Below are 24716 nucleotides of genomic sequence, written 5' to 3'. Positions count from 1 at the left end.
CACAGTGCTCTGCAATATTACCATTACATCCGCGCATAAGTACCGCGAGATTCGCCAGTTGTGTGACCCATGGTACTCTAGTAGTATAACCGTTACTATGATAACGTGCACATTACCATAGCAACGGCCGCCCTACTAGAGTACAGTGGGAGACGTTACTAGCGTATCAGTAATATTGCCGTGCATGGTAAAATTACCACTATTTCATATTATACTTTGAATTCCTTGAGTGTTAATGTTACAGTAGCGTTGCCTTTTCTGATTATCCTCCCCCCACCCCCAACCAATCGTTGATGAAAGCTTTAGTTTGACCTCTGTTAATATGTGCAATAAAATAATTACATCAGTCATTATCTGACTGAAATTTCTGCAGGCCGTGGAAGTAGAGTAATAAAGGGCTAAACCTTTAAATGTAAAAAGGAGAGGCAAATGTCATTTTTTAATGATGATTGTTGGCATGCATTTCAATGTGCTATTGAGATGCCCTTGGGTGCTAAAATGATGCTTGGTCCACTTTAAGACTTCCACACACTGACAGATGGCCAGTCCACCCGATGTGCCCGAAAGATAGATTCCTCTCTCATTAACATCTGATGGATCTATTGCTGCCACCAACTGTAGATCAGTTTTTCATAGATTTCAGCATGAAATTAAGAATCAATAGTAATATCAGTGACCATAACCCCCCCCCCCCCCCCAGGTGTTCCCCTACTATATTGCTCCTCCACAGTCCCTGTAGAGTAGCAGCAGTGGAATGCACTCGCCTCTCCGGACGGCGCACTCCCTCCTGTGTGCTTCCGTCTGGTGACCTATCGTTGTTCCGTGAGTACGTACATGCCGCTGAGTCATGAAAAATGGGCATCGGGAGATGAAGAAAGCACACAGGAGGAAGCGGACCGACCATACAGGTGAGTGTTCTTTCCTTCTACTACTCTGCAGGGCCCCAGGTCCAGTATTACCTAAAGAGAAACCTGAGGGGCCCTGTCAATGGCATATATGCTGCTGGGCACACATACCGCCGCACCCTCGCCTGGCACCTTTTCACCCCAAAAAAAGTCTTGTCCGGTTTATATTGTCGAACTATTTTGGCAAAAAAATCTATTGAAATTATGATTGGGGGCATCCATCTTGGGGCATCGAATCTGCCAGAGAAAATTGTACAGTGTACTATAGTGCATAAGGAGATCAGTGCACAAGGAGAGGAGTAGAATAAGGAAACTGGTGATATCAACCATAACTTGGCCAGCAAATCCGGAATTGTGAGCTGGTTTATTTTTCCCTGTGTTGCTGAACCTCTGGGTACTAGTGAAGAGCATGGACTCACTGGAGCCAGGTGATCCCAATACAGTACTGTTCTGTGTCAGTAGTTTTTATTAGTTTGAACAATGAGAAGGCACAGCAATTGGCAAGCTTTGTCTTAAAGCAAGTATTAGGTCATGCAGGAACGCTGCACAACTTGTCCAACTGATTGTGTTCCAAGTTTAAACAAAAAATAAAAAATGCAAAACAAATAGCAACCATTAAACAATAGTATGTGTACTGTTGGTATTGTGACAATATTTTTGCTGCACAAAAAGGTCTTTGTAGATAATTAAAGCGGACCTGAACTCAGAACTTCCTCTCTGCTCTAAAGATACGCGACAGCATAATAACCTTTAAAGAAAAACATTTCTTTGTTACAGCTGATACAAATCTTAAAATAAATCTGCGCTGTTTCTACTTCCTGCTTTCATGGAAGCAAACATTTTAACATCCTGTGCTTTCAAATTAGCTTATCTGCCATGGCATTCAGGTGACACAGGGGAGAGATCAAATTACAACTTGTGATTAGACACAAACGAGGGGGAATTATATACTGTAGGCTAAACTCTCTAAATACATACAGGGTGCATTTCTCTGTTTCCCTTTTGTCCTGTGCAAAAGTTCAGGTCCACTTTAAGGTTAGGAAGATTATAGAGTTAGCAATAGCTATAGTCAACTTTTCTAAAAGTTAAGTTACTGCTACAGAAACATTTTCAATAGAATGGAAGCAACAAAGATAGTGCACAATCTCAACACCAAACTATCCAGAGTGCCGCTATCATTCAAATGTCCACAAATCAGCTAATGTAGAAACAGCTGAAGCATACATCGGGATTGCTAAATTTAATACCTTTATTTATTCTTGTAAAATCCAAAAGCAACAGTGCAGAGGGAGTCAACTGCTGTTTCGTGTTATCTCTTAACGCTAAGGGCAAACTGTGTAATGATGACTGGTTTCAGAGATTGTCTTCTAAATATACTAAAGGTGTCCATACACTCGTCAGATTGGCAGCAGATAGATAAGAAATGCATCTGATGATCTATCTGATGCGTTTTTAGAACATTTTTTACCAGGATAGAATTCCAATAGATTTCAGTTTGAAATCTATTGAAATTCGATCTGATGGCATTTTTTTGCCATCAGATTTCCATTAAGGCCAATGCAAACTGATAAGCAATCTCATCAGATCGACCTAAATTTTCCACCCTGCAAGTTCAATGGAAATCGATCGAAATCGATCGAAATCGGCCATCGATCGGTCGATTGGCCAACCGATTTGCGATCGATCGGGATCGATCGGTCGGCCAGAAAATCGTCTGAGTGTATGGGCCCCTTAAGGCTTCAATTCTATACTAAGGCTTCAATTCACTAAGACATGTTCAGTAAAAATTTAATGTTCTATAATTTACCTCAGGCAAAGATTTTCACACATGCAGTAATAGTTTGATAATTTACCGCAAAAACTGCATGACAATTCAATAAAGGTGGCCATACATCTCTCACCTTGGTGGTCAATCAACCATCCAATTCAATAATTATCGAATCAGATGAAATCGGTGCCACTGCCACCAAGAGCATGCCCAATCAACGATGCAACTAATTTCACATGCTACACGCCAAGTGCTATATGCCGGCGGTGTGTATAGCCCTAATGGAAGGGCGGGGCATACCGAAGACGGATGGGCACCGTGTGGTGGGTGACACAGGACAGGAAATGTATAAATGCAAACACGGGGGGCACATTTATACATTAAGGAGCAGTGGCAATGTGGCGGACTCAGCCGATTCCCGAGAGATTTCATGCCGAAATCAATTGGGAATCTGCCTGCAGTGTATGGGCAGCCAACAGACCTCTCTAATCAGATTTGATCAGAGAGATTTGTCATTGAATCTGCCCATCATCGCTAGATGTATGGGCACCTTAAAGCGAACCTGAGCCGAAGCTTGGAGTCAAATTCAGATGCTTACCATGAAGAGAGGGAAGCCTGTTGAGGCTTCGCTCGGTTGTTGGACGCCCCCCATTGCTGAGCGCGGCCCCTTTCCACATCATGGCCATGCGGCTCCTCTTCCGCGTTCATGGCTACGCATTAGAAGCTCACGCCCGCCCGCACATGCACAGTAGCACTGAGCCCGTGGCTCCGTGCTACTGTACATGGGTGGGCGGGCTCGAGCATCTACTGCGTGGCCATGAATGCAGAAGAGGCGCCGCGGAACCCTTGATAGGATTAGTGACAATGCCTTGTTGCTAATCTTCGGGGGGGGGGGGGGGGGGGCTGCGCTCGGCAAAGGGGGACATCAGACCACTGAGGGAAGTCTCAATAGGATCCTGAGGCTTCCTTATCCCTGGCAAATTTACTTTTATTCAACCAGCAAGTAATTTTTTGAACGGGAAATGACATGAGTGTCTCCCAAAAGATAATAAGACGATGTACAAGAAGCATTATTGTGTGGGGGGGGGGGGGGGAAACATTTTTAAGCTTTTATTTACATTTGAGCAAAAAGTTTCCAGTCCAAAATGATTCTTACCCTTCTCAATAATCAATAGAAAGCCTTACAGCAATCAAAGGCTTCATATAATTGCAGACAAGCGTTTTTGCATATCTCCACAGGTATTTTTGCCCATTCAACTTTAGCAATGCACTCCAAATATTTCAGGTTGGAGGGTCTTCTTGCCATCACTCTGATCTTTAGTTCCCTCCACAGATTCTCACTTGGATTCAAGTCAGGACCTGGGCTGGGACACTCCAAACCATTAATGTTGTTGTCTGCTAACCATTTCTTCACCACTTTTGCTGTGTGTTTTGAGTCATTGTCATGCTGAAATGTCCACTGGTGCCCAAGGCCAAGTTTCTCTGCAGACTGTGTGATGTTTTTTTTCATGGTGCTGTTACTGTGATTAGGTTCCCTGGTCCAGGGCCGTGCAGAGAGTCCTTAAGTGGGGGTACTCAAATTTACAAAAGGGACCTGCACAGTAGTACCTACAAGTGGTGGGGGACCTCCCCCGAGCCCCCTTGCCCTGCATGTAGCCCCCATGCCCTAGCTAAGTAAATAGATAAAACAGGCTGCTAATTAGTTACTTAGTAGCCTGTTTGTTTATTTACTTAGCTAGTTACATGTGAGAACAGCACGGCTTTCTGTAGTGAGTGAGCCAGCCATTATAAATCAGCTGGAATGTCTGCTACTATCAGTGAAGTCCGTCGCTTAGTATGCTAATGATGCAGCTCAGCTGTCTGAAAAAGCAAAAATAGTGTTATCATCTACTTTTTTTAACACAAGGTCTATCGAGAAACGTATGCTCTCCTTATTAACCTCCCTGGCGTTTTGATTATGCGCAGCCTCACGGCTGCGCATGGTTTCTTAAACCTAATTTTTTTTTAAATCATGTAGCTAGCCTAGCGCGAGCTACATGATACCCCCCTCCCTTCCGATTCCCACCCACCCTTCCGATCGCCGCCGGCGCCTATGCCCGTCAGGAAATCCCGTTCTGTATGGCGACAAACGGAATGACGTAATCGACGTAGTAGGGAGTCCCGATCCACCCCTCAGCGCTGCCTGGCACTGATTGGCCAGGCTGCGCACGGGGTCTGCGGGGGGGCCCTCTTTCGCGTTAGATAGCGGCGGATCGGCAGCGATCGCAACAAACACGCAGCTAGCAAAGTGCTAGCTGCGTGTTCGAAAAAAAAAATTATTCAAATCGCGGCGGTGACCTCCGGCGTCTCTGGACGAGCTCAGCTCGTCCAGAATGCTAGGGAGGTTAAATAACTGATATGTGATTAATGGAAAATAATAATTTTCACTAAACTGCCCCTTTAACGATCTGCTCAGTAAAAATCAGCTGTTTTTTGCTTTAACGAATGTGGCAATGCATAGCAAATTGAAGCCCATATGTGTACTTCACTGTTAGACATAAGAAAACCTCTTATTGTACTTTCAGGATCCCAGAGAAGGAGGTGATCACCGGGATAATAAGACAGGGAGGAAACTGTCTGGAGTCTCAGGGACCAGACACAGCAGGGAACATTCTGGCTGGTGTGGGAATCTGCAAGGGAACTGCGAGCAATTCACCTGCCACACAGGTAACAGAATCTGTCTTACCTCCCCAATATGTAACTCCCAACATTTTAAAAGGAAAAACTGGGACACAATACAAGGGTGAGAGCAAGTGGCATTGTGCAACATGCTGTTGGAAGATGGTTCAATGGGCGGAGACTGAGGCTGATTTTACACCTAACCATTGCGTTGCGATGCTCCGCCCCCATTGCAACACAGACATGTCATTCATATAACCCAGCGGCAGAGTGCCCCCACAGGGTCATATGCATAGTTCCGCAACCCCCCATCCCCACACACACACATACACACACACATACGCCCTTCGCTGCCCCTTGCCCAGTGACGTACTCACTGCTGGCTCCGCACCGCCGCCAACATATTTAGATTTTCTTCATTGCGCATTGACTTTCATTACTTCTGCTGCTGCGTGTCGCCACGCCCAACCCCGTTCTCAAGGCCCACCAACAGTACATGTTTTGCAGAAAACAACACACAATCACAGGTGAGGTAATTAGTGTTTTAACAGAGCTGAGTAACTGGCTCTGTGGATTTCCACAAAACATTCAGTGTTGGTGGGCCTCGAGGACAGGGCTGGGGAACACTGATATACACGGTATATACTGAAACATATTGAAGAGCAAAAGTTAAATATGTTGTACTACCTTCCATAGTAAAAAAAATGTAATTTCTTTAGAATCTCTGTGTACTGTGTATTTGATTTGTGTTTCCTCAATTATTGGACATCCTTGTTACAGTGCCTTCCATTAGTCACCTATTCCTTATGGTTCCTTTTAACAAGTATCCCTTCATTATAGTGCCCCACATATATTATGTATTCATAAAGCACTGACATCTTCCACAGCACTTCACAGAGTACACAGTCATGTCACCAACTGTCCCTCAGCAAAGTTCACAATCTAATCTTTACCATAGTTTAAGCCTAATACCCCTACAGAAACTACAGACACAGTGGAAATATTGGCCCAGATTTGAACTTGCAGTTGCACTGCATATTATAGTATTCCTCAGTTACATTGCCCCCATGATACTGCAGTACCACCCTTCCTGCAGAAATTCAAATATGTGCAGGGTAATCACATTTTCTCTTCTTCAATCCTCTTTTCCCATCTGGGTGCTTCTGTATCTGGATTTCTGAGTGCCTGGAGCACCTATTATCTAATGCATACCTACTAACCATCTTGATTTGCCTGAGACTGTCCCGGGTTGGGAGGTACGCTCCCAACTGAGCTTCCTAAGCTCAGTCTATAATGTGGAGTATGGGCACAACAATAGCAGTGCTTCTCTCATCTCCTTTGCCAGAGCCCAGGCATGTGTGTCCTTCTCTCACCATTCACCTCTCACTTTAGTGCCTGGCATCTCCACCTGCATTGTGTGATTACAAGTGAAGCAAGGAGGTTGAGATGCTGGGCACTAGAGAGAGAAGAGAGTGGTGAGAGGAGGACACACATGGCTGGACTCCAGCAGAGGAGGTAGGAGAAGAACTAGCACTACTGCGCCTCATACTCTGCACTATAGACTAAGCTCGGAGAGCACAAGACGGAGGTCGTTTACACCACTAGGGAAGCCATATGTGAGGGAGGGGGAGGTCCTAGAGCATTAGGGAAGCAAAATTTGATGAACCCCTAGACCACCAGGGAAGCTATATTGGGGGAAATCCCTAGACCATCATGGAAATTATGTGGGGGAGGGAGGGGGAACCACTAACCACCAGGGAAGCTATATTGAGGGAGGGGGGGCCTAGACCACCAGAGAAGCTATATGGGGGGGTGGAGTGGGAGAACTACTACACACCACAGAAGCTGTATTGGAAAGGGAGGACCACTAGAAACACCAGGAAACTGTTTGTGGGGAGCCCTAGATCACCAGGGAGGCCATATGGGGAAGGGAGAGAGGAACCCCTAGAGACCAGAAAACTGTATGGGGAGGACCACTAGAAACCAGGAAACTGAATAGGGATGGGAAGGGGGACCACTAGACACCAGGGAACTGTAGAGGGAGAGCTGCATACAATATTGGGGCATGGCTAAAGAAAAGGTGTGGAAGAGGCGGGTCCCTTCTTCCAGGCTCTGAAAATTTGGGAGGTATGAGATCACTGCATGCCATCCTCACACCAGGCAACACAGCAGATACTGCAAGAGAAAGCCAGCCTAGGCAGTCACAAGCACAGTGATGGTAGTTTTGTGAGAAGAGGAAAAAAGGTGAGGTTATGTATTTTAACAGTAGCCAAGCAGCTCAGGGTGACCCAAACCACTAGGAATGTATAGGGGATAAAAAGAGACCGAAAAGCCCTCCTACTAATATACAATGCTTGGTGAAATTTGCCTTCTTAAAACAGAAGGAAATTTGCTATAATTCAGCTATAAGGGAACAATTGTGGTTACCCACAATGCACCACTACTGAATATGAAAATGATCTCTTTTCACCCCTGTAAGCCAGACAAGCATCCAGAACCACTGGTGTATAGCAAGCCTATAACTTTACACAGCCACACCAACCCCACTTGTAGACAGCCTGTTTCGGGCTTTTGGCCCTCATTAGTACATGGCAGGGATTGATATGGCTGTATGGGGTAGGGCTTGGACCAGTACAACAGAGTAACCAAGCAGCTTGGGCTGACCCAAACCACTAGGAATGTATAGGGGGATAAAAGAGACCGAAAAGCCCTCCTACTAATAAACAATGCTTGGTGAAATTTGCCTTCTTAAAACAGAAGGGAATTTGCAATAATTCAGCTATTTTTGCAGGTAAGCACTCATCTGTTTTTAAGTAGCGCTGTTCATTTCTTTGCTGTGTTTGATTTAATTCTGGTCAGCTGCTCCCACTTGTTAGTGTTTCTTTGGTGTATATGCAGAGCCTCTGTTTGGTTCAAGGTGCGTTCGTAGTTCCTGGGGGGGCTCAGCGCATCTCTGAGCTGAGGCCATTCAGGGGCGGCCTGGTGATGCGCTGATCCCACTTTTTCTGCGCAATTCTTAATTTTACTGGTAGCGCGCCCAGGCTATGCATGTGCACAGGTAGGTTTAGTTAGTGTTAGGTCCCCCTCCCATGGAGGAAAGACTTCTACGACAGTGGGAGGGACAAGTACCTAACAATTGCAAATTGTTAGTGAAACTAACATCCTCCAAGTGGTAGACAGGTCATGTGTGTGCTCATTGTGTATTTGAATCCCATGAGTGGGGTGTGCACTTTTTTGCAGGTAAGCACTCATCTGTTTTTAAGTAGCGCTGTTCATTTCTTTGCTGTGTTCAATAATTCAGCTATAAGTGAACATTTGTGGTTACCCACAATGCACCACTACTGAATACGCAAATTATCTCTTTTCGTCCCTATAATCCAGACAAGCATCCAGGGCTGATGGTGTGTTGCAAGCCTATAGCTGTAAATATTACACAGCCGTACCAACCCCACATGTAGACAGCCTGTTTCGGGCTTTTGGCCCTCAGCACATGGCAGGGATTGATATGGCTGTATGGGGTAGGGCTTGGACCAGTACAACAGAGTAACCAAGCACCTCGGGGTGATTTAAACAGAAGTCTTTTGCTAATAACATTGATTCTATACAATGTTGTCAGATTTCCCTGACATGTGGAGGATCCTGGATATGTCTAATTAGCCAGTAAGACTCCAACCCAAGGTTTCTTCTGTTTCCATAAGTTCAGTAGTTCTAGCTAGCTAGCCTCATCTCACTGAGCAGCCTGAAATCTGTGTTCATTAATTTAGGTGCCTATGCGCCATCTACTGGCAGATTATGGGCATTATTTTTTTTTTTTAAGTGCTCTATGCAGCGTTTCAGCCTGAGCACAGAACCTTCTCCGTGTCCTAGGACTGACTGGTATTACTCTCTGTATTCATCTTCTGTTTTATGTTCTTTGTTACCTATATGGCTATCCCTACTTAATGTACTGCATGTTGCAATAAAATGTAATACAGCACTGTACAATAAATAATGGATATAGATTACAAACATGAGACAATTACAAACAACACAACACAGGAGGGAAAGAGGGCTATGCATCTTAATATATGAGGGAATGGATTGTCTCATTCTACTAAAGTACCATCCCTTTTTATCCATTTTACCTGCTTCTGAAGTGCTAGATTTTCAGCATGTGGGTTGGCATTTGTATGACATTGATCACCTTCCTTCATCTCAGAAAGAACAAAATGAAATGAATAAATCGGCTTTAAGATAGGCATACACTGGTTGGTGTATAGGCAGAGCGACCATCCCTTTTGCCTGTCGCTTGCCTGTCCTAACCCCAAACCGCTCCCCCCCTCCCTCCCCCCAGCCTAGTGTAAAAGTGTCACCCCCCCATCCGGTATCTGTGCTTAGTAAAGTCCCACCCGTCTGTTGGCGCCTGGTCTTTTCCCATGCTTGGCTTCACCGCGAGCGCCTGTACCACGTGACACCAGGTGTGTGTAGTGACGTCAAACAAGCGGCAGAGCCATGTGATACATGCGCTCACAGGGATAGCAGACACTGGAGGAGGAGTCACACTGACGGACAGGTGAGACTTTTACACATGGGCATGGGGGGGGCATTTTACACTTAGACGGGGCCGTCGGGTATTTTGGTCATCATGATATCAAATGCCGGTACTGCCGCGTACCCAATGGAGCACTTGTGACTGAGATTTTCCAGCATATCCAGTCGATCCTTTCAACAGATTTCAGCCAGAAATCAATCAAAAGATCAATTGAGCAGCCATGTTGTAGCACCGATTCTTTTCCATTTCGATAAAATTATCCAATCGATGGTCAATTGGGCTGCAATATTGAGTAGTGTATGGCCATCTTTAGACCATGTCAAGAGCAGTAGGCTATGGTAGGGATTAGACTGTGAGCTCCTATGAGGGACAATTGGCCATACCACTATGGACTTTGTAAAGAACAGCGGAAGATGTCAGCATTATATAAATACACAATATAATTGTTTGGGTTTGAAACTGACCACACTTTAGAGGTGGTTTTTCTATGCTCTCTAAACTGTACATTAAGAAGGGAAAGTAAGAAAATGAAATGTTGTGTCTTAGGAAATCCTAGAGTGGACTGTTTCTGACTCAGAGCTTTATATCTCAGGAGTGGGTCCTCAGTGACGCCTTGATACGGCAGCAAGACAAGTGCCTGTCCATCACCTCATTCTCCACCGGAGCTCTTGTCATGCTTGAACACTGCAACCAGAAAGATAGCAGACAGGTAATTATCTCATCACTTTGCCTCTTTGCAATAATAATTTTTTATGCTTCTCTTGTTTGAACCACTACACTGATTTCTATAGTATACCCTGATCAGCTATTACAATCACCCACCTAATATTATGAAGGTAGCTTTGAATCTGTGCCTGTAGATGAGCTTTAAAGGAAACCTGAGGTGAAAACAAACTGATGAGATAAACAATGGTATCTATCCTCCTACTCCTAAGACTTGACTTAAAACTTCTGAAGTTTTATTATCTGTGTATCATGTGCCGAAAAATTGTATTGTCTCATATGCTAACAGTCATTCAGTGTCCAAGAAGCTAAAATATATGAACTATTGATCTTTTTTTATCTATTTCCTGCTGTTTTCAGCAAGGAGAGTGCTTTATGGATGTAATTCCTTATCAGTGAGGGTTAAGCTATAGTCTGAGTAAGTCTAACGGAATCCTGAGAAACTGTCACTTGCAGACCTAGCAACACAAGTTCAAATCTCTGCGTGCATGCTATGCAACACACTAGCAACAGGCAGCCTATTGGGCCAATCAAAGTGCGGGGATCACGTCCTAGAAAGCCTCTGGACCCTATAGGGCTCAGGGCTGGATTAAAGGAGCGGCCGTTATGTCAAAGGAGCGCACTCAATTTACCACCACACGCTACGCAGCACTACCGTGCGTAGCATGCACACTGAGATTGTAACTCGCGCTGCTCAATTTTTAGCTTAATGAACCAAAGCTCATGTCACATGTCACCTTGGGTATGGAGTGTACTTCTGTGCATTGATATAGAAGAGAGAGCTGTATTTTGTTGTGCTATGGACATGTTACTATGGGATAGGCAGTGTACGTTATAAAATACTAAGCCGGTCTACCAAGTACTGCATTATCTCCCCAATGCTGCAGTGTCTCTATTCTGTATTACTGTATCTGATATGCTGACAAGCGCATAGTTTCTTTCTCACTCATATTCAAGCATACCACATAATTCTTACAAGGACTGCACTGTGTGACATGCCTAGGAAGTGCTCCATCTGCCTGTTTGTGGAAGGGACTTTTCGCTGACCAGCTGATGCTGTGACAGATGGTCACTGTATGGTTGTATAATGATCACCATCACAATGAGATTTAAATGTTAATACTGGAGATGGGTAGACAAGGGCAGTTTGCTGCTTCACACCATTCAAGCTTTTTTGTTCTTTTTCTTGTTTTGGGGCTTTTTATGTAGAACTTATAATTCAAAGTTTAGCTAAGAAGCTATGTTTTATATTGGGCACTCCATACATAACAATGGATATGGAGTCTCCAAACCTGCCAAAGACAGCCACAGTGTCGCACAGAGAAGTGTAAGCAAGGGGAGGGTTTACAGTGGGATGCGAAAGTTTGGGCAACCTTGTTAATCGTCATGATTTTCCTGTATGAATCGTTGGTTGTTATGAGTAAAAATGTCAGTTAAATATATCATATAGGAGACACACATAGTAATATTTGAGAAGTGAAACGAAGTTTATTGGATCTACAGAAAGTGTGCAATAACTGTTTAAATAAAATTATCCAGGTGCATAAATTTGGGCACTGTTGTCATTTTATTGATTCCAAAACCTTTAGAATTAATTATTGGAACTAAAATTGGCTTGGTAAGCTCAGTGACCCCTGACCTACATACACAGGTGAATCCAATTATGAGAAAGAGCATTTAAGAGGGTCAGTTGTAAGTTTCCCTCTTTTAATTTTCTCTGAAGAGTAGCAAAATGGGGGTCTCAAAACCACTCTAAAATGACCCGAAGACAAACATAGTTCATCATCATGGTTTAGGGGAGGGATACAGAAAGCTGCCTCGGAGATTTCAGCTGCCTGTTTCCACAGTTAGGAACATATTGAGGAAGACCACAGCTCAGTTCAAGTTAAGGCTCGAAAGAAAAATCTTGGATAAACAGAAGCGACGAATGGTGAGAACAGTCAGAGTCAACCCACAGACCAGCACCAAAGACCTATAACATCATCTTGCTGCAGAGTCACTGTGCATCGTTCAACCATTTGGCGCACTTTACACAAGGAGATGCTGTATGCAAGAGTGATGCAGAGGAAGCCTTTTCTCCACCCACAGCACAAACAGAGCCGCTAAAGCACATTTGGACAAGCCAGCTTCATTTTGGATTAAGGTGCTGTGGACTGATGAAACTAAAATTGATTTATTTGGGCGTTATGCGTGGAGGAAAAACAACACAGCATTTCAAGAAAAACACCTGCTACTTACTCAGTATCAGCAGATTCTGGAGACCAATTTCCAGGAATCAATGACAAAGCTGAAGCTGCGCTGGGGCTGGATCTTTCAACAAGACAACAACCCTAAACACTGCTCAAAATCCACTAAGGCATTCATTCAGAGTAACAAGTACAACATTCTGGAATGGTCATCTCAGTCCCCAGACCTGAATATAATTGAAAATCTGTGGTGTTAGTTAAAGATGCTTTGAAGCCATCAAACCTGAATGAACTAGAGATGTTTTGTAAAGAGGAATGGTCCAAAATACCTTCAACCAGAATCCAGACTCTCATTGGAACCTATTCGAAGCATTAGAGGCTTTATTTCTGCAAAAGGAGGATCTACTAAATATTGATTTCATTTTTTTTGTGGTGCCCAAATTTATGCACCTGCCTAATATTTTTTAAAGAGGAGCTGTTAGCCATACTATCTCAGGAAACAAAAATATAAGTAGATAAATACTTGCTCTACTATAACATATGTATTGCACTGTCCATGTTATGATTCCTGTGAATTTTATAAAGGAAAAGTAGAGAATTCTATTCGAGACCATATTTACTGTGGCTATTTTGAAGCCAGTCGTAATTTAATATCCACCCTTAGTCTCCTCTGCCTGATTTGCCCACCCTTCACTATAGAAAGTGCATTGTTTCAGCCTGAGAAATTTTGGCCAATCAGAGAGAAACAGAGGTGTGGGAGGGGAAAACAGGAGGGAAAGAGGCTTCAGCCAATCGGGCTGCATTAGTTAAGTCTGAGGGGAAGTAGAGAAGCAAAAAAGACAACCCAGCATGCCCTGCAACTTCTCTTTTGTGTACCAAATTTTCTGTGTACCAGATAAGTCATGTAAACTGGGGAATGATAATTTATCAACAAGAAAAGTAATAGTGATTTTAACTTTTGGATTGCCTGATTAGCATCCTTATTACCGTACTTGTTTACCAGATAATAATAAAGAATTGATTTTTGATTTTATAACCGACAGTTACTCTTTAAACAATAACTGCACACTTTCTGTAAATCCAATGAACTTCATTTCACTTCTCAAATATCACTGTGTGTGTGTGTCTCCTATGATATATTTAACTGACATTTTTTATCGTAACAACCAACGATTTATACAGGAACATCATGACAATTAACAAGGTTGCCCAAACTTTTGCATCCCACTGTAGTTTGTCAATGATTACCAATATTTAAAGTACATATAGAGGTGGTCATTACCAGCACAGCACCAATAAAGAGCTAGTAAAGAAGAAGAGCTGCTTAAAAAACTTGCCAGTCAAACCACCTGTTTATGTTCTAAACAGACATCAGATTGTGACATTACTTATGGTGTTTAATATTTTCCTGATTTAATAAAAAAAAAATGAATGATCTATTTTTTCGTACTTGGTCTAGAAAATGGGGGGAAAATAACCTCCAAAAAAAACGTTACATTCTCTTTAATTCTTCTGTGCCGCTTCAGAATTTCTTCAGAGTAGTTATAATTTAAAGGACCACTAATACGAAAAAATTGTAAAATTAAAAATACATGTATACACATACATCTAGGTTGTACATTTGTTTCAGAGTAAAATGCACCATAAATTACATTTTTGTTATGTCACTTACAGTAGGTAATACATATCTGTGACACGTATTGGACAAGTTCATCTCCTAATGGGGGAATCTCAGCATTTTCTTTATTAAAAGCACCCCCTGGAAAGGGTTTATAGAAAAAAATGTCAGCCAGCCTCCCTAATCGCTACACTCTTTTTTTGCAGTTGGGCAGTTAAATAAGTGCTATTGAAAATAAAAAAGCACTAAGAATCCCCCATGAGGATATGGACTGATGCAAAACCTGTCAGATTTGTATTAGTTACAGTGACATAAGGAAAAAGTAATTTGGTAGATTTTACTCCAGAAAAAATGCACATGTATTTTTAATTTTTTTATCAGTGGTAGTCCTTTGAGCTAGCTGCTGAGTATGTTTCTAATGCAGGTGCACTAGCATCTTGCTGCACTGTAATCACACTGACATGGGGCCTATGGTAGCATCATGCTGATCTTTCTTTTTTTTTCCCTTGCTTTCTCCAGAAATGGAAGTTGAAAGGGCACTTCTTGCAACATCTGAGCAGTGCCCTGTGTTTGGACAGTCACACCTCCAGGGTCATGATTAACCCTTGCCAGTCAGACCTGGCCAGCCAGCAGTGGGATGTGATCCAGGCAACATGAACATGTTATAAGCTACACCTTCTGCATGGACTCGGTCCACGAACACAGGATCCTGGGACATTTCATGGACCACTAGGCTCTGAACATAAACTCCAAGAACTTTTTCAGGCGGCTAGGCACTGCCATCCAATGGGTGGCGTCATTTGATGTCTTCATGGCTATTTCTGAGACCCAACAGCCTTTGGGCAAGGGACTTGGGATTTAATATGATCCAGTGACATTTCTGGTATACCGTGATTCAGTCATGCTTGTCCATTTTTGGCCGTGTTTCTCATCCTGTCCACCGCACAGCAAAGTCTTGTGGAGCCTCATTGCCGATGCAAAGTCACATCAACGAACTGAAATGATGTAAATCTTCAAGTTCATTTCCATTCAGCTTTTTCAAAGAATTGATGAGTAGTTTTATCATGTAATTTATTATTAAGCAGTGTTAAAAAGGGACGTCTATAACATTTCTGTATGGAAGCCTCTCGAACAGGTAACTGTCCACATCTTACCTATGGACAAGGTGACATGTGAGAACTGGAGACACGCATGGTGCAGACTCTTGGACCACCGATAGTGCGTTACATGTCTTATGGTTTGATGTTTCAGATTGTTAACTAAAGCCTCTTTCACTTCTAATTAAACGAATGTCTAGATGTCCTCCTTACATGTTGTTCTGAATGTTTAAGGCTCAGATACCCAACACTGAACATCGCTTTAGCTCTGCATGTTAGGTTGCAGGGCCGGATTTACCATAAGTCACTATAGGTGCATGCCTACAGGCGCCTGATGATGAAAAAGGCAGCTCACTCCTCTAGTGTCTCCCTCCTTCCCTATGCAGAGTCCCGAGCAAACCATAAATGAGAGGTTACTCACCCAGCTCTCTGCATTCCACTGACTAGATCTCCCTTCAGTCAGGGGCTCCTCTAGCTACCTAATACTAAGGGGCACCTGTAGCTCCCTGTGACGAGCAAGGGAAGTAAGGAGAAGTGACAGCTGGGCCAGCCAGAATACATGCGGTGCGATGTGGTTTGGTGGGGTTTGTAGATTCATGGAGGGCAAGGTCTAGGGCGACAGGACATCTGTGCCTATAGGCTTGTGAGGTAAATCTGGGCCTGTTAGGTTGATGAGATATATTTTTCTGCATCCCACAGCTTTGTGTTGTTATAAAACCTGGTTGGCTTTTTTCTGTAGTTTCTTCAAAAATGTTTCCTCCTAAATGGTTTTACCAGGTTTGGAACCAAGTTTTTAATGTTTCTTTTCACTCACCAATATTGTCTTTCTTCCAGCTATAGTCAGTAGCAAAAAGGAAGCATGTGAGGTGAAAAAGAGAGACAAATGGATACTTACCTTGGTAGAGGGAATCCTCTGGATCCTCCAGCGGCTTCCCCCGTCTTCTTCTGCGGTCGCGCTCCTGTACAAGAACGAGTGAAGCTGAACTGCGCAGCTGCAGGACGACTCTCGCCTGCACAGTATCACGGAGTCGCCACTTGGGCTCGGCGGAGAGAGCCAAGCTCGATCGGCTCTGAGCTAGTGCGCAGGCGCAGTACAGCCCGCGCTCGTTGATGGGCTTGCAGGGCTCAGTGCTGGGCCAGCGAGGAGGATTATCCAGAGTCTTCACTCTACTGGAGCACTTTTTCACTCCAGGTTTCCTCTAAAAAGAATCTGTAATAAAAATTAAAAAAGTGCCACTGGGGGGAAACTTACCTTGAGAGGGGGAAGCCTCTGGATCCTAATGAGGCTTCCCCCGTCCTCCGCAGTAGCCGTGATCCAGCGCTGGCTCCCCCTTGAAAATCCGCTGACAAACTTGTAGCACGTGGTGATATTGGATCCAGTGCAGATGCAGTACAGTCTTCCCCCTCAGGCTGCACCAGAAATATCAGAGCCCGATCAGGTCCGCTCTACTGCGCAGGTACGAGATGCCTCCACCCGAGAAGTAGAGCAGACCCAATCTGGCTCACCTATTTCTGCCAGAGTCCAAGGGGAAGATGGTACTTCACCTGCACTGGTTCCAAAAGGTAAATATTGCCGTCTGCAGCTGTCGGGGGGGGGGGGGGGGGGTCAGCGATGGATCCGTGCTGCACAGGAGGAAGGGGGTAGTCTCATTAGGATCCAGAGGCTTCCCCCTCCCACGGTAAGTACCCTCCAGGGGCAGTTTTTTTTTTATTATTACAGATTCTCTTTAAAGCAAACCTGAAGTGAAAACAAAGTGAAGAGATTAACAATTGTACCTATAGTCCTAATCCTGAATAGGAGTTTCCTGGAATCCCATCGTATTTAATCTTCTTATGCATTTAAAGGTTAAAAATGTAAAAAATGGTTGACAGTAAAAACTCTAATGCACAACATGCAATGATATTCCCTTGAGGCTTTAGATGGCCACACACCATATAATTAAAAGATCCAATTTTTCACCAATTGGATAATTTTGATCGTTTGTCCTGAAAAATTGAGAGCATTTCTTTGTTTTCGATCGATAAATCCGATCTAATTTCCCATTTTTTCCCCAATTTTGGAGATGTGATTACAATCAGTCAGGTGTGTGGCCACCTTTTCACATTGATTGCAGTGCGGTTTGTTTCGTCAGGGTAACACACAGCATGCAGTGTCAGCAGTGTTAGTCAGACATACTTTTATTGTACTGTATGCCTAGCTGTATGGTGGGACCCCTGCTGTGCAATTTCTGCACAATGCATGGCGCGCTTCTGTTTGTGATGTAATAATGTGAAAGAGTCTAAAGACTCTATGCAACAACACAGGGTCGATGTTACCTGATAAGTTGAGGAGTAGATGAAGCTGGCTGTTATCCGTGTTAGAAGAGAGCAGCTCATCAGTAAGCCATATTTCACCGCTTCCCAACCACACCCCCAACACCACCAAAGTATGATTACCGTGGACTGCTTGGACATTATCAGTAAAGATAAGGAACTTATGCAGGTGAGATTTGATAAATGAATGGGGGGAAGCTAAAAAACAAAAGTTATATATTACCCATACACTTATCAATGTTCCTGTCCATCTCATTACAGATCTTATTCATCTGCTGGGAATTGATTCCACTAAAATGTTCAATTGATAACATTTTCTGTTTTGTCCCATTGATCCTTTCAAACAATTTTTGGTTAAAAAATGTATTTGGATCTGGGCGAGGCAGGGAGCAATCCTGTAGTTTGATTTTGGATAGATTCCTTATATTCCATTGAAAATCGATGTGCTGTGTGTGATAGGAATCTATTTCTTTCAGAGAGGAATCCATCATCGTCTGTAAGGGTTCTTTCACACCGGGGTCAGGAACCTTTTTGGCTGAGAGAGCCATAAATGTCACATATTTTAAAATGTAATTCTGTGAGAGCCATTCAATATGTTTCAAACTGGGACTGTGCGCATGCGCAGCAGAGGGCTCACGTCCCTGTTGCCATGGTAATTTGTATACAGCGGAAGTGTCAGACACGTCTTCAGCTTCTCTTGGGTTTCAGCAACATCAGCAATTTTCCCAAGAGCCAGACAGGAGAAATACTGACTAACAGCTTGTACAATTAGCTAGCTGACTTGGAGGTTGATTCCCGCACTTTGATTAGCCCAATAGGCTGCCTGTCACTTGATAGGCAGCCTACTGGGCCAAAGTGTGGGGATCTCGTCCTACAAAGTCACTGGACCTGACAGGGTCCAGGGTGGGACAATTGGAGCTGCTGTTAGTTTTGGGGGAGCTCCAGTAAGTTCGTAGTGCATGCTACAGCAGTAGCGTGACTACTTTGAAAATGTTACTTGCGCTGCCACACTAAGCTGTGCTGCTTGAGCAGAGTAGCTTAGTGAGTCAACCCCTACTGTTTAGTATGTGAGCCAGATGCAGCCATCAAAAGATCCACATCTGGCTGCTGAGCCATAGGTTCCCTACCCCTGTTTCACACTATACATGTTGCATTGCAATAACATTGAAACCCTACAGTGACAAAAAGTCTCATTCACCGGTAGAAATGCGATGCAATGCTTACACTGAAGCATACAGTGTATTGAAATTATGCTTCACTGTCACTGTAAACATGCACCTTCTCCGACAAATGCACAGCATGCTAATGTATGTGTTATGTGGTTGAAACTACACCTGATGTAAACGTACCATAGAAATATAATTACAAAGCATTATGATGCAAATATATTGTCCGTTGCAATAGAACACAATGGACGCAGTGTGAAAGGACCCTAATTTGTACAGTCAACTTAAAGTCAGTCTGAGAGATAAAAAAGTCATAAATGCAGATACTTGCCTTGGGAGAGGGAAGCCTCTGGACCATACAGAGGCTTCCTCATCTCTCTCCAGCATTGGGACCCCCAAAGTTCCATGGAGCTCGCCTGCACTGCGCTCACGCATACACAGTAGCATGAAGCCACCCCTCAGGCTTGGAGCCTGCTCGGCTCTGAAAGCTTCTTCAACAGGCCCTTGATGGACTTGCGGGCATGCTGGCGCTGGAACAGCGAGGAGGAGGGCAACAAGTCTCTGGTTACTTACCTCAGGAGAGGGAAGCCACTGAATTTTCCAAATGTTTTGTTTTCTTTTCCTTCAGGGTTAGACAACACACCTATGGATTGCTAGCAGCTAGCTGTTATTTTATAGTTGTCCTTTAATGTGAAAACAATTCTTGGTATGTGAGTGTAACTTATAGGAATACCGAGGGGAAAAGCCTCAGGGAAACGGCATTCATGGGTCCCGGGCACACGAGCAATCATTTACCACAGTGGCGGTTTTCTTCAGAGCAGCTCTGTCAGCTGGTAATTCGGTCCAGTAAAGGACGCAACCAGAGTATCACAGAGTTGGTCACACATGTGCAATAGCTCAGAGTCTCCCCTCTGTCTGCACTCCTGGCATTCTCATGATTGCAATGTGATCAGCTGACTAATCCCCGCTAAATGCTCCCAATGTAACGATCCAGTTCCTAATGGGACTTAGTTTATGGTGGTGACCAGTGATGAGCTAGAAATCACCAAATATACATACTGGGTACCCTTGTATCAGTATTTCTGACAAATTCCAGTAATAATAGTAAAGGGGAAAACCAATGGAAAGCATCTGCACACAGCAAAGGAGTGTGGTGAGAAGTATAATAATCTAAGTCTTTATCCTCTGGATCCAAGTCAATATTTACCACAGGCTTCTAGCGTTGACTGTGAGAATGAGAGGCTGAGATCACCAGCTCCAAATAGCTGCAGCTGTCGCATTATACTATATCATATGTTCTTAACAGTTGCTTTGAGCAGCAAAACCATGGAAACTAGTGGAAAATCCACTGAGAGAACATACGAAATACATTCATCTTGTCTGCTGTTCAATGGTCATTCCATGTACAGCAGAACTTTACCACCACGTGTGACAGGGTGACATATCTGATATTCAGATGGGTTTCCTGGGGTCAGTAGAAGTGGTATTGCTGCAGGCATATGCTAAACTACACTGATGGACCCAGCATCATCACTGGGTGATGGAAAACACTCTGATTCTGTCAGACATGGAATGATTTTGGATGACAATCCTCTAGCGAGTGGCTGGATAGTGTAATGGTTAAGGGCTCTGCCTCTGACACAGGAGACCTGGGTTCGAATCTCTGCTCTGCCTGTTCAGTAAGCCAGCACCTATTCAGTAGGAGACCTTGGGCAAGTCTCCCTAACACTGCTACTGCCTATAGAGCGTGTCCTATTGGCTGCCAGAAGAAAAGCGTGATATAAATGTTCTGTGTTTGTTTAGTATGACAAAACTGCAGGAATGAACAGCTCACATAGGACTTCCATTGTTGTTCCCATAAGCCTGTACCTGACGTTTACACAGTGGACATTAGGAGAACTAAAAAAGAAAAACGCATTAGGTAACAGCCAGCTACCTCCCAACTTTTGAAGCCAGGAAAAAGGGCCACTAAAGCCTGGTACACCCAATTGTACCACTTTCATGTAGTATGAGAGATTACCTACACAATCTGTTCATAGTATTTAAAGTCTGTTTACCCTCATACTACATGGAGGCGGTAAATTTGATCAGTGATTGGTCATTTAAAATTGACCATGCCACATGGGACCATGCCTACCAACTCTAGACGGTCCTGGCAAAATTGGGACAGTGGGAGGTATGCAGCTAAAGCGAACCAGACTGTGTATAGTCACATAACACACAAATAGATTTTGTGACTCCTTCATGATGCAGTTGGCCATATTGGCTTTCCTTCCAGGGACTGGACTCATGCATACAGTATGTATTTAGGGCTGATCCAACAAACTTCTTTGATGCCATTAACACTTGGTTTAACTCCTCTTTTTAAAGTAAACCAGAGACGAAGCACCCTCATGTATTTTATTACATTTATCAGTGGGAACATGACAGTAAACACCTACCCTGTTTTTAGTTTAAATCTTCTATGCTTAATCTGTCTATAATCAGCTGTGATAAGAATCCCTGACTGAGTCAGTCGAGGTTTGAGGCGCATCCAAAATTTAGGTACTTTTCCGTTTTCCGGGCGCATCCACTAGGTGGCATTAATTACTATTCCCCCTCCAGGCCGCCATGGATAGTAGGGAAAGATGTAATTCTGGTGTAGTTTTATCGCCATCTAGTGGATGCGCCCGGAAAACGGAAAAGTACCTAAATCTCCTGTAACTCAGCAGTTTTTGTTGTTTTGGTTTAAAGAAACAGACAGAGTGACCCCTCCCTCTTGGCCCTTTACAAGCCCTACCCTCAACTTTAGGAACAGGTAATTTGCACAGGAGAACCCCATCCCAAACGGGACAACATTGGCTGTCATTACCTTCTGTACATACAAAGGTGAGTCGGGCTACATTCACAGTGGGACATTGCGTTGTAAGGCAACGTTACAGAAAAATAGATGGTAATGCACATTAACATTGTGCTACCGTTGCATACAGTAGGTACAGAAACACATACAGGCAATGAAAAGTATGCTTTCCTGTACCCGGTAACGTGTGCGCTTAGAGGTAACGCACTGCAGCAGTGCATTACCATAACACCACACACTGATATCGTGCACTTCACTATAGAAAAGTAGCCATGACTGCCACTCAACTTCCTTATACTAGACCTCATGGGAGGGGGTTGTAACCCGGGCTACCTGTGTTCCAAGTAATGCAAGAGAGAGCCTAGGAGTCCACATTGGTTAACATGAAGCGCAGTCCAGGAGTCCAATTGCTGTGCGGAGAATCATTTCCATAACAGTGCACTCGGCAGTCATGTGACTACGGGCTGTGTGAGGCAAGTAAAAGTATTTTAATACTATTTTAATAAAGTAATGGGGAGTAAGATTTATGGTAATTGGGGAAATATAAGGACTATTTCACGCTGTGGCGGTGTGGTATTTTTACCGCACGCAACTGCAGGGCAATAAAAGGCTATGGGGCCTTTTAAAAACGGGCTCTAGGTCTGTCACCGCTGCACGTCAGCGTGCATGCGCCTGCCGCGCGTGCCACCCACGTCCGCCACTCGCGTGCGCGCACACCCACCCCTTGGCCCCGCCCTCTGCAAGCCGCGCGTCACTCCGCCTCAGTGCCTCTGTGTCCCTGCACATGCGCAGAGAGAAAACACACACACACAGGGACATGGGATGCAGAGACACTTAGGTTTTATTAGGTAGGATGCTGCATCACAATGTATTGAGAGGTACAGTATAATGGAGTCTCTATTTGAAAGCATCTGCTTACAAGTTACACAGCACAAACATTTTGGAAAGTGGACAAATATGCAGCTAGTGGGAACAGGCCTGGAGTAGCAGTGGGAGGCCAGGCAGGTTCTTACATATTTGCTGGTTGTGGCAATAGGCTGGATTGGCAGTCCCTTATGGCAGTGGTGAGCGGATATTCATCCATTACTTACCTGCTTGCGTTACTCTCTTCCGCCTGCGTCTTGGAATTGGACCAATTAAAAGCATCATCTACTGCATTTGAATGGTCCAATTTCAAGCTGCACATATTTGCATAAAAATAGCATAATATTTAAGTCAACTTGAAAGTATTATCTCCAGTAGCACCAGTATGAACAGTCATAAATAAGAGGTCAGGAATGTGGTGGGGAAGTTTATTGCAGAGGTGAAGCCAGATCAGTATTAACATCAGGAACTTTTCTGTCAAAGAGAATTGACAGAATTTGTGAAAAAATAATATGTATATAATAGATCTCTTTCACACTTCCACAAACACGTAGGCTATGTTCACAGTGGCAGTTGCATGCCCAGTAACAGAAGGATCACGACAGATAGGGAAATCGGTGCTGCACATTATCTGTGCATTGCGTTGCACTACGATGCCGCATGCCATTATATCACAAAGCGCCTGCCGCCTGAATGTCACATAGGTGGTGCATTGCAGTGCGGCAGGCCACGTTACAAAGCAGCCGTTATGTTGCACTGCACCACACCACTGTGAACGTAGCCTTGCAAATTTTGTAAGCACGTGAAAACACTTTAAAGAGAATCTGTACTGTCTTATTTGTACAATAAAAAAACATACCAATCAAGTCACTGATCTCCTCGATTCCTCTTTGCCGCTTCTGCAGCTCCCCGCCGCAATCCTGGCTTTTAATCGCCAGTTTTAGGCAGTGTTTACAAACAAAAAACATGGCCACTAACCCGTGGCCATGTGTATATATACACAGTTAATCGTCATGATTTTCCTGTATAAATCGTTGGTTGTTACGATAAAAAAGTGTCAGTTAAATATATCATATAGTAGACACTCACATTGATATTTGAGGAGTGAAATGAAGTTTATTGGATTTACAGACGTGTGCAATAATTGTTTAAACAAAATTAGGCAGGTGCATAAATTTGAACACCACAAAAAATAAATTAAATCAATATTTAGTAGATCCTCCTTTTGCAGAAATTACAGACTCTAAATGCTTCCTGTAGGTTCCAACGAGAGTCTGGATTCTGGTTGAAGGTATTTTGGACCATTCCTCTTTACAAAACATCTCTAGTTCATTCAGGTTTGATGGCTTCCAAGCATGGACAGCTCTCTTTAACTCACACCACAGATTTTCAGTTATATTCAAGTCTGAGGACTGAGATGGCCATTCCAGAACATTGTACTTGTTCCTCTGCATGAATGCCTTAGTGAATTTTGAGCATTGTTTAGGGTCATTGTCTTGTTGAAAGATTCAGCCCCGGCACAGCTTCAGCTTTGTCACTGATTCCTGGACATTGGTCTCGAGAATCTGCTGATACTGAGTGGAATCCATGCATCCCTCAACTTTGATAAGATTCCCAGTCCCTGCACTGGCCACACAGCCCCACAGCATGATAAAACCACCACCATACTTTACTCTATGCAGCCGGTGTTTTTCTTGAAATGCTGTGTTGTTTTTCCTCCATGCATAATGCCCCTTGTTATGCCCAATTAACTCAATTTTAGTTTCAACAGTCCATGGCACCTTATTCCAAAATGAAGCTGGCTTGTCCAAATGTGCTTTAGCATACCTCAAGTGGCTCTGTTTGTGCTGTGGGCGGAGAAAAGGCTTCCTCTGCATACAGCATCTTCTGGTGTAAAGTGCGTCGAATGATTGAACGATGCACAGTGACTCCATCTGCAGCAAGAGGATGTTGTAGGTCTTTGGTGCTGGTCTGTGGGTTGACTGACTGTTCTCACCATTCGTTGCTTCTATTTATCCGAGATTTTTCTTGGTCTGCCACTTTGAGCC

General features: G+C 43.8%; 2 protein-coding genes across 7 annotated transcripts in view; both read left to right on the top strand.

Annotated features, from left to right (window-relative positions):
• The window catches only part of GALNT16 (polypeptide N-acetylgalactosaminyltransferase 16), a 228764-nt gene extending 213066 nt beyond the window's left edge, over window positions 1-15698 (top strand). For all 3 annotated transcript variants that reach the window (XM_068253838.1, XM_068253836.1, XM_068253837.1), the window contains exons 13-15: window positions 5238-5379; window positions 10455-10571; window positions 14909-15698. In XM_068253838.1, coding sequence (XP_068109939.1) covers window positions 5238-5379; window positions 10455-10571; window positions 14909-15046 — 397 coding nt within the window. In that variant the 3' untranslated portion in view covers window positions 15047-15698. The remainder of the gene's footprint in view (window positions 1-5237; window positions 5380-10454; window positions 10572-14908) is intronic.
• The window catches only part of PLEKHD1 (pleckstrin homology and coiled-coil domain containing D1), a 664905-nt gene that overhangs the window by 417937 nt on the left and 222252 nt on the right, over window positions 1-24716 (top strand). The gene's annotated exons all lie outside the window — the stretch shown is intronic.

This window comes from Hyperolius riggenbachi, chromosome 9 (assembly GCF_040937935.1).
Source record: "Hyperolius riggenbachi isolate aHypRig1 chromosome 9, aHypRig1.pri, whole genome shotgun sequence".
In the NCBI taxonomy this organism is placed as follows: Eukaryota; Metazoa; Chordata; class Amphibia; order Anura; family Hyperoliidae; genus Hyperolius; species Hyperolius riggenbachi.
The sequence above is the reverse complement of the archived record's forward strand: the minus strand, read 5'-3'. Positions and strand labels throughout refer to the sequence as shown.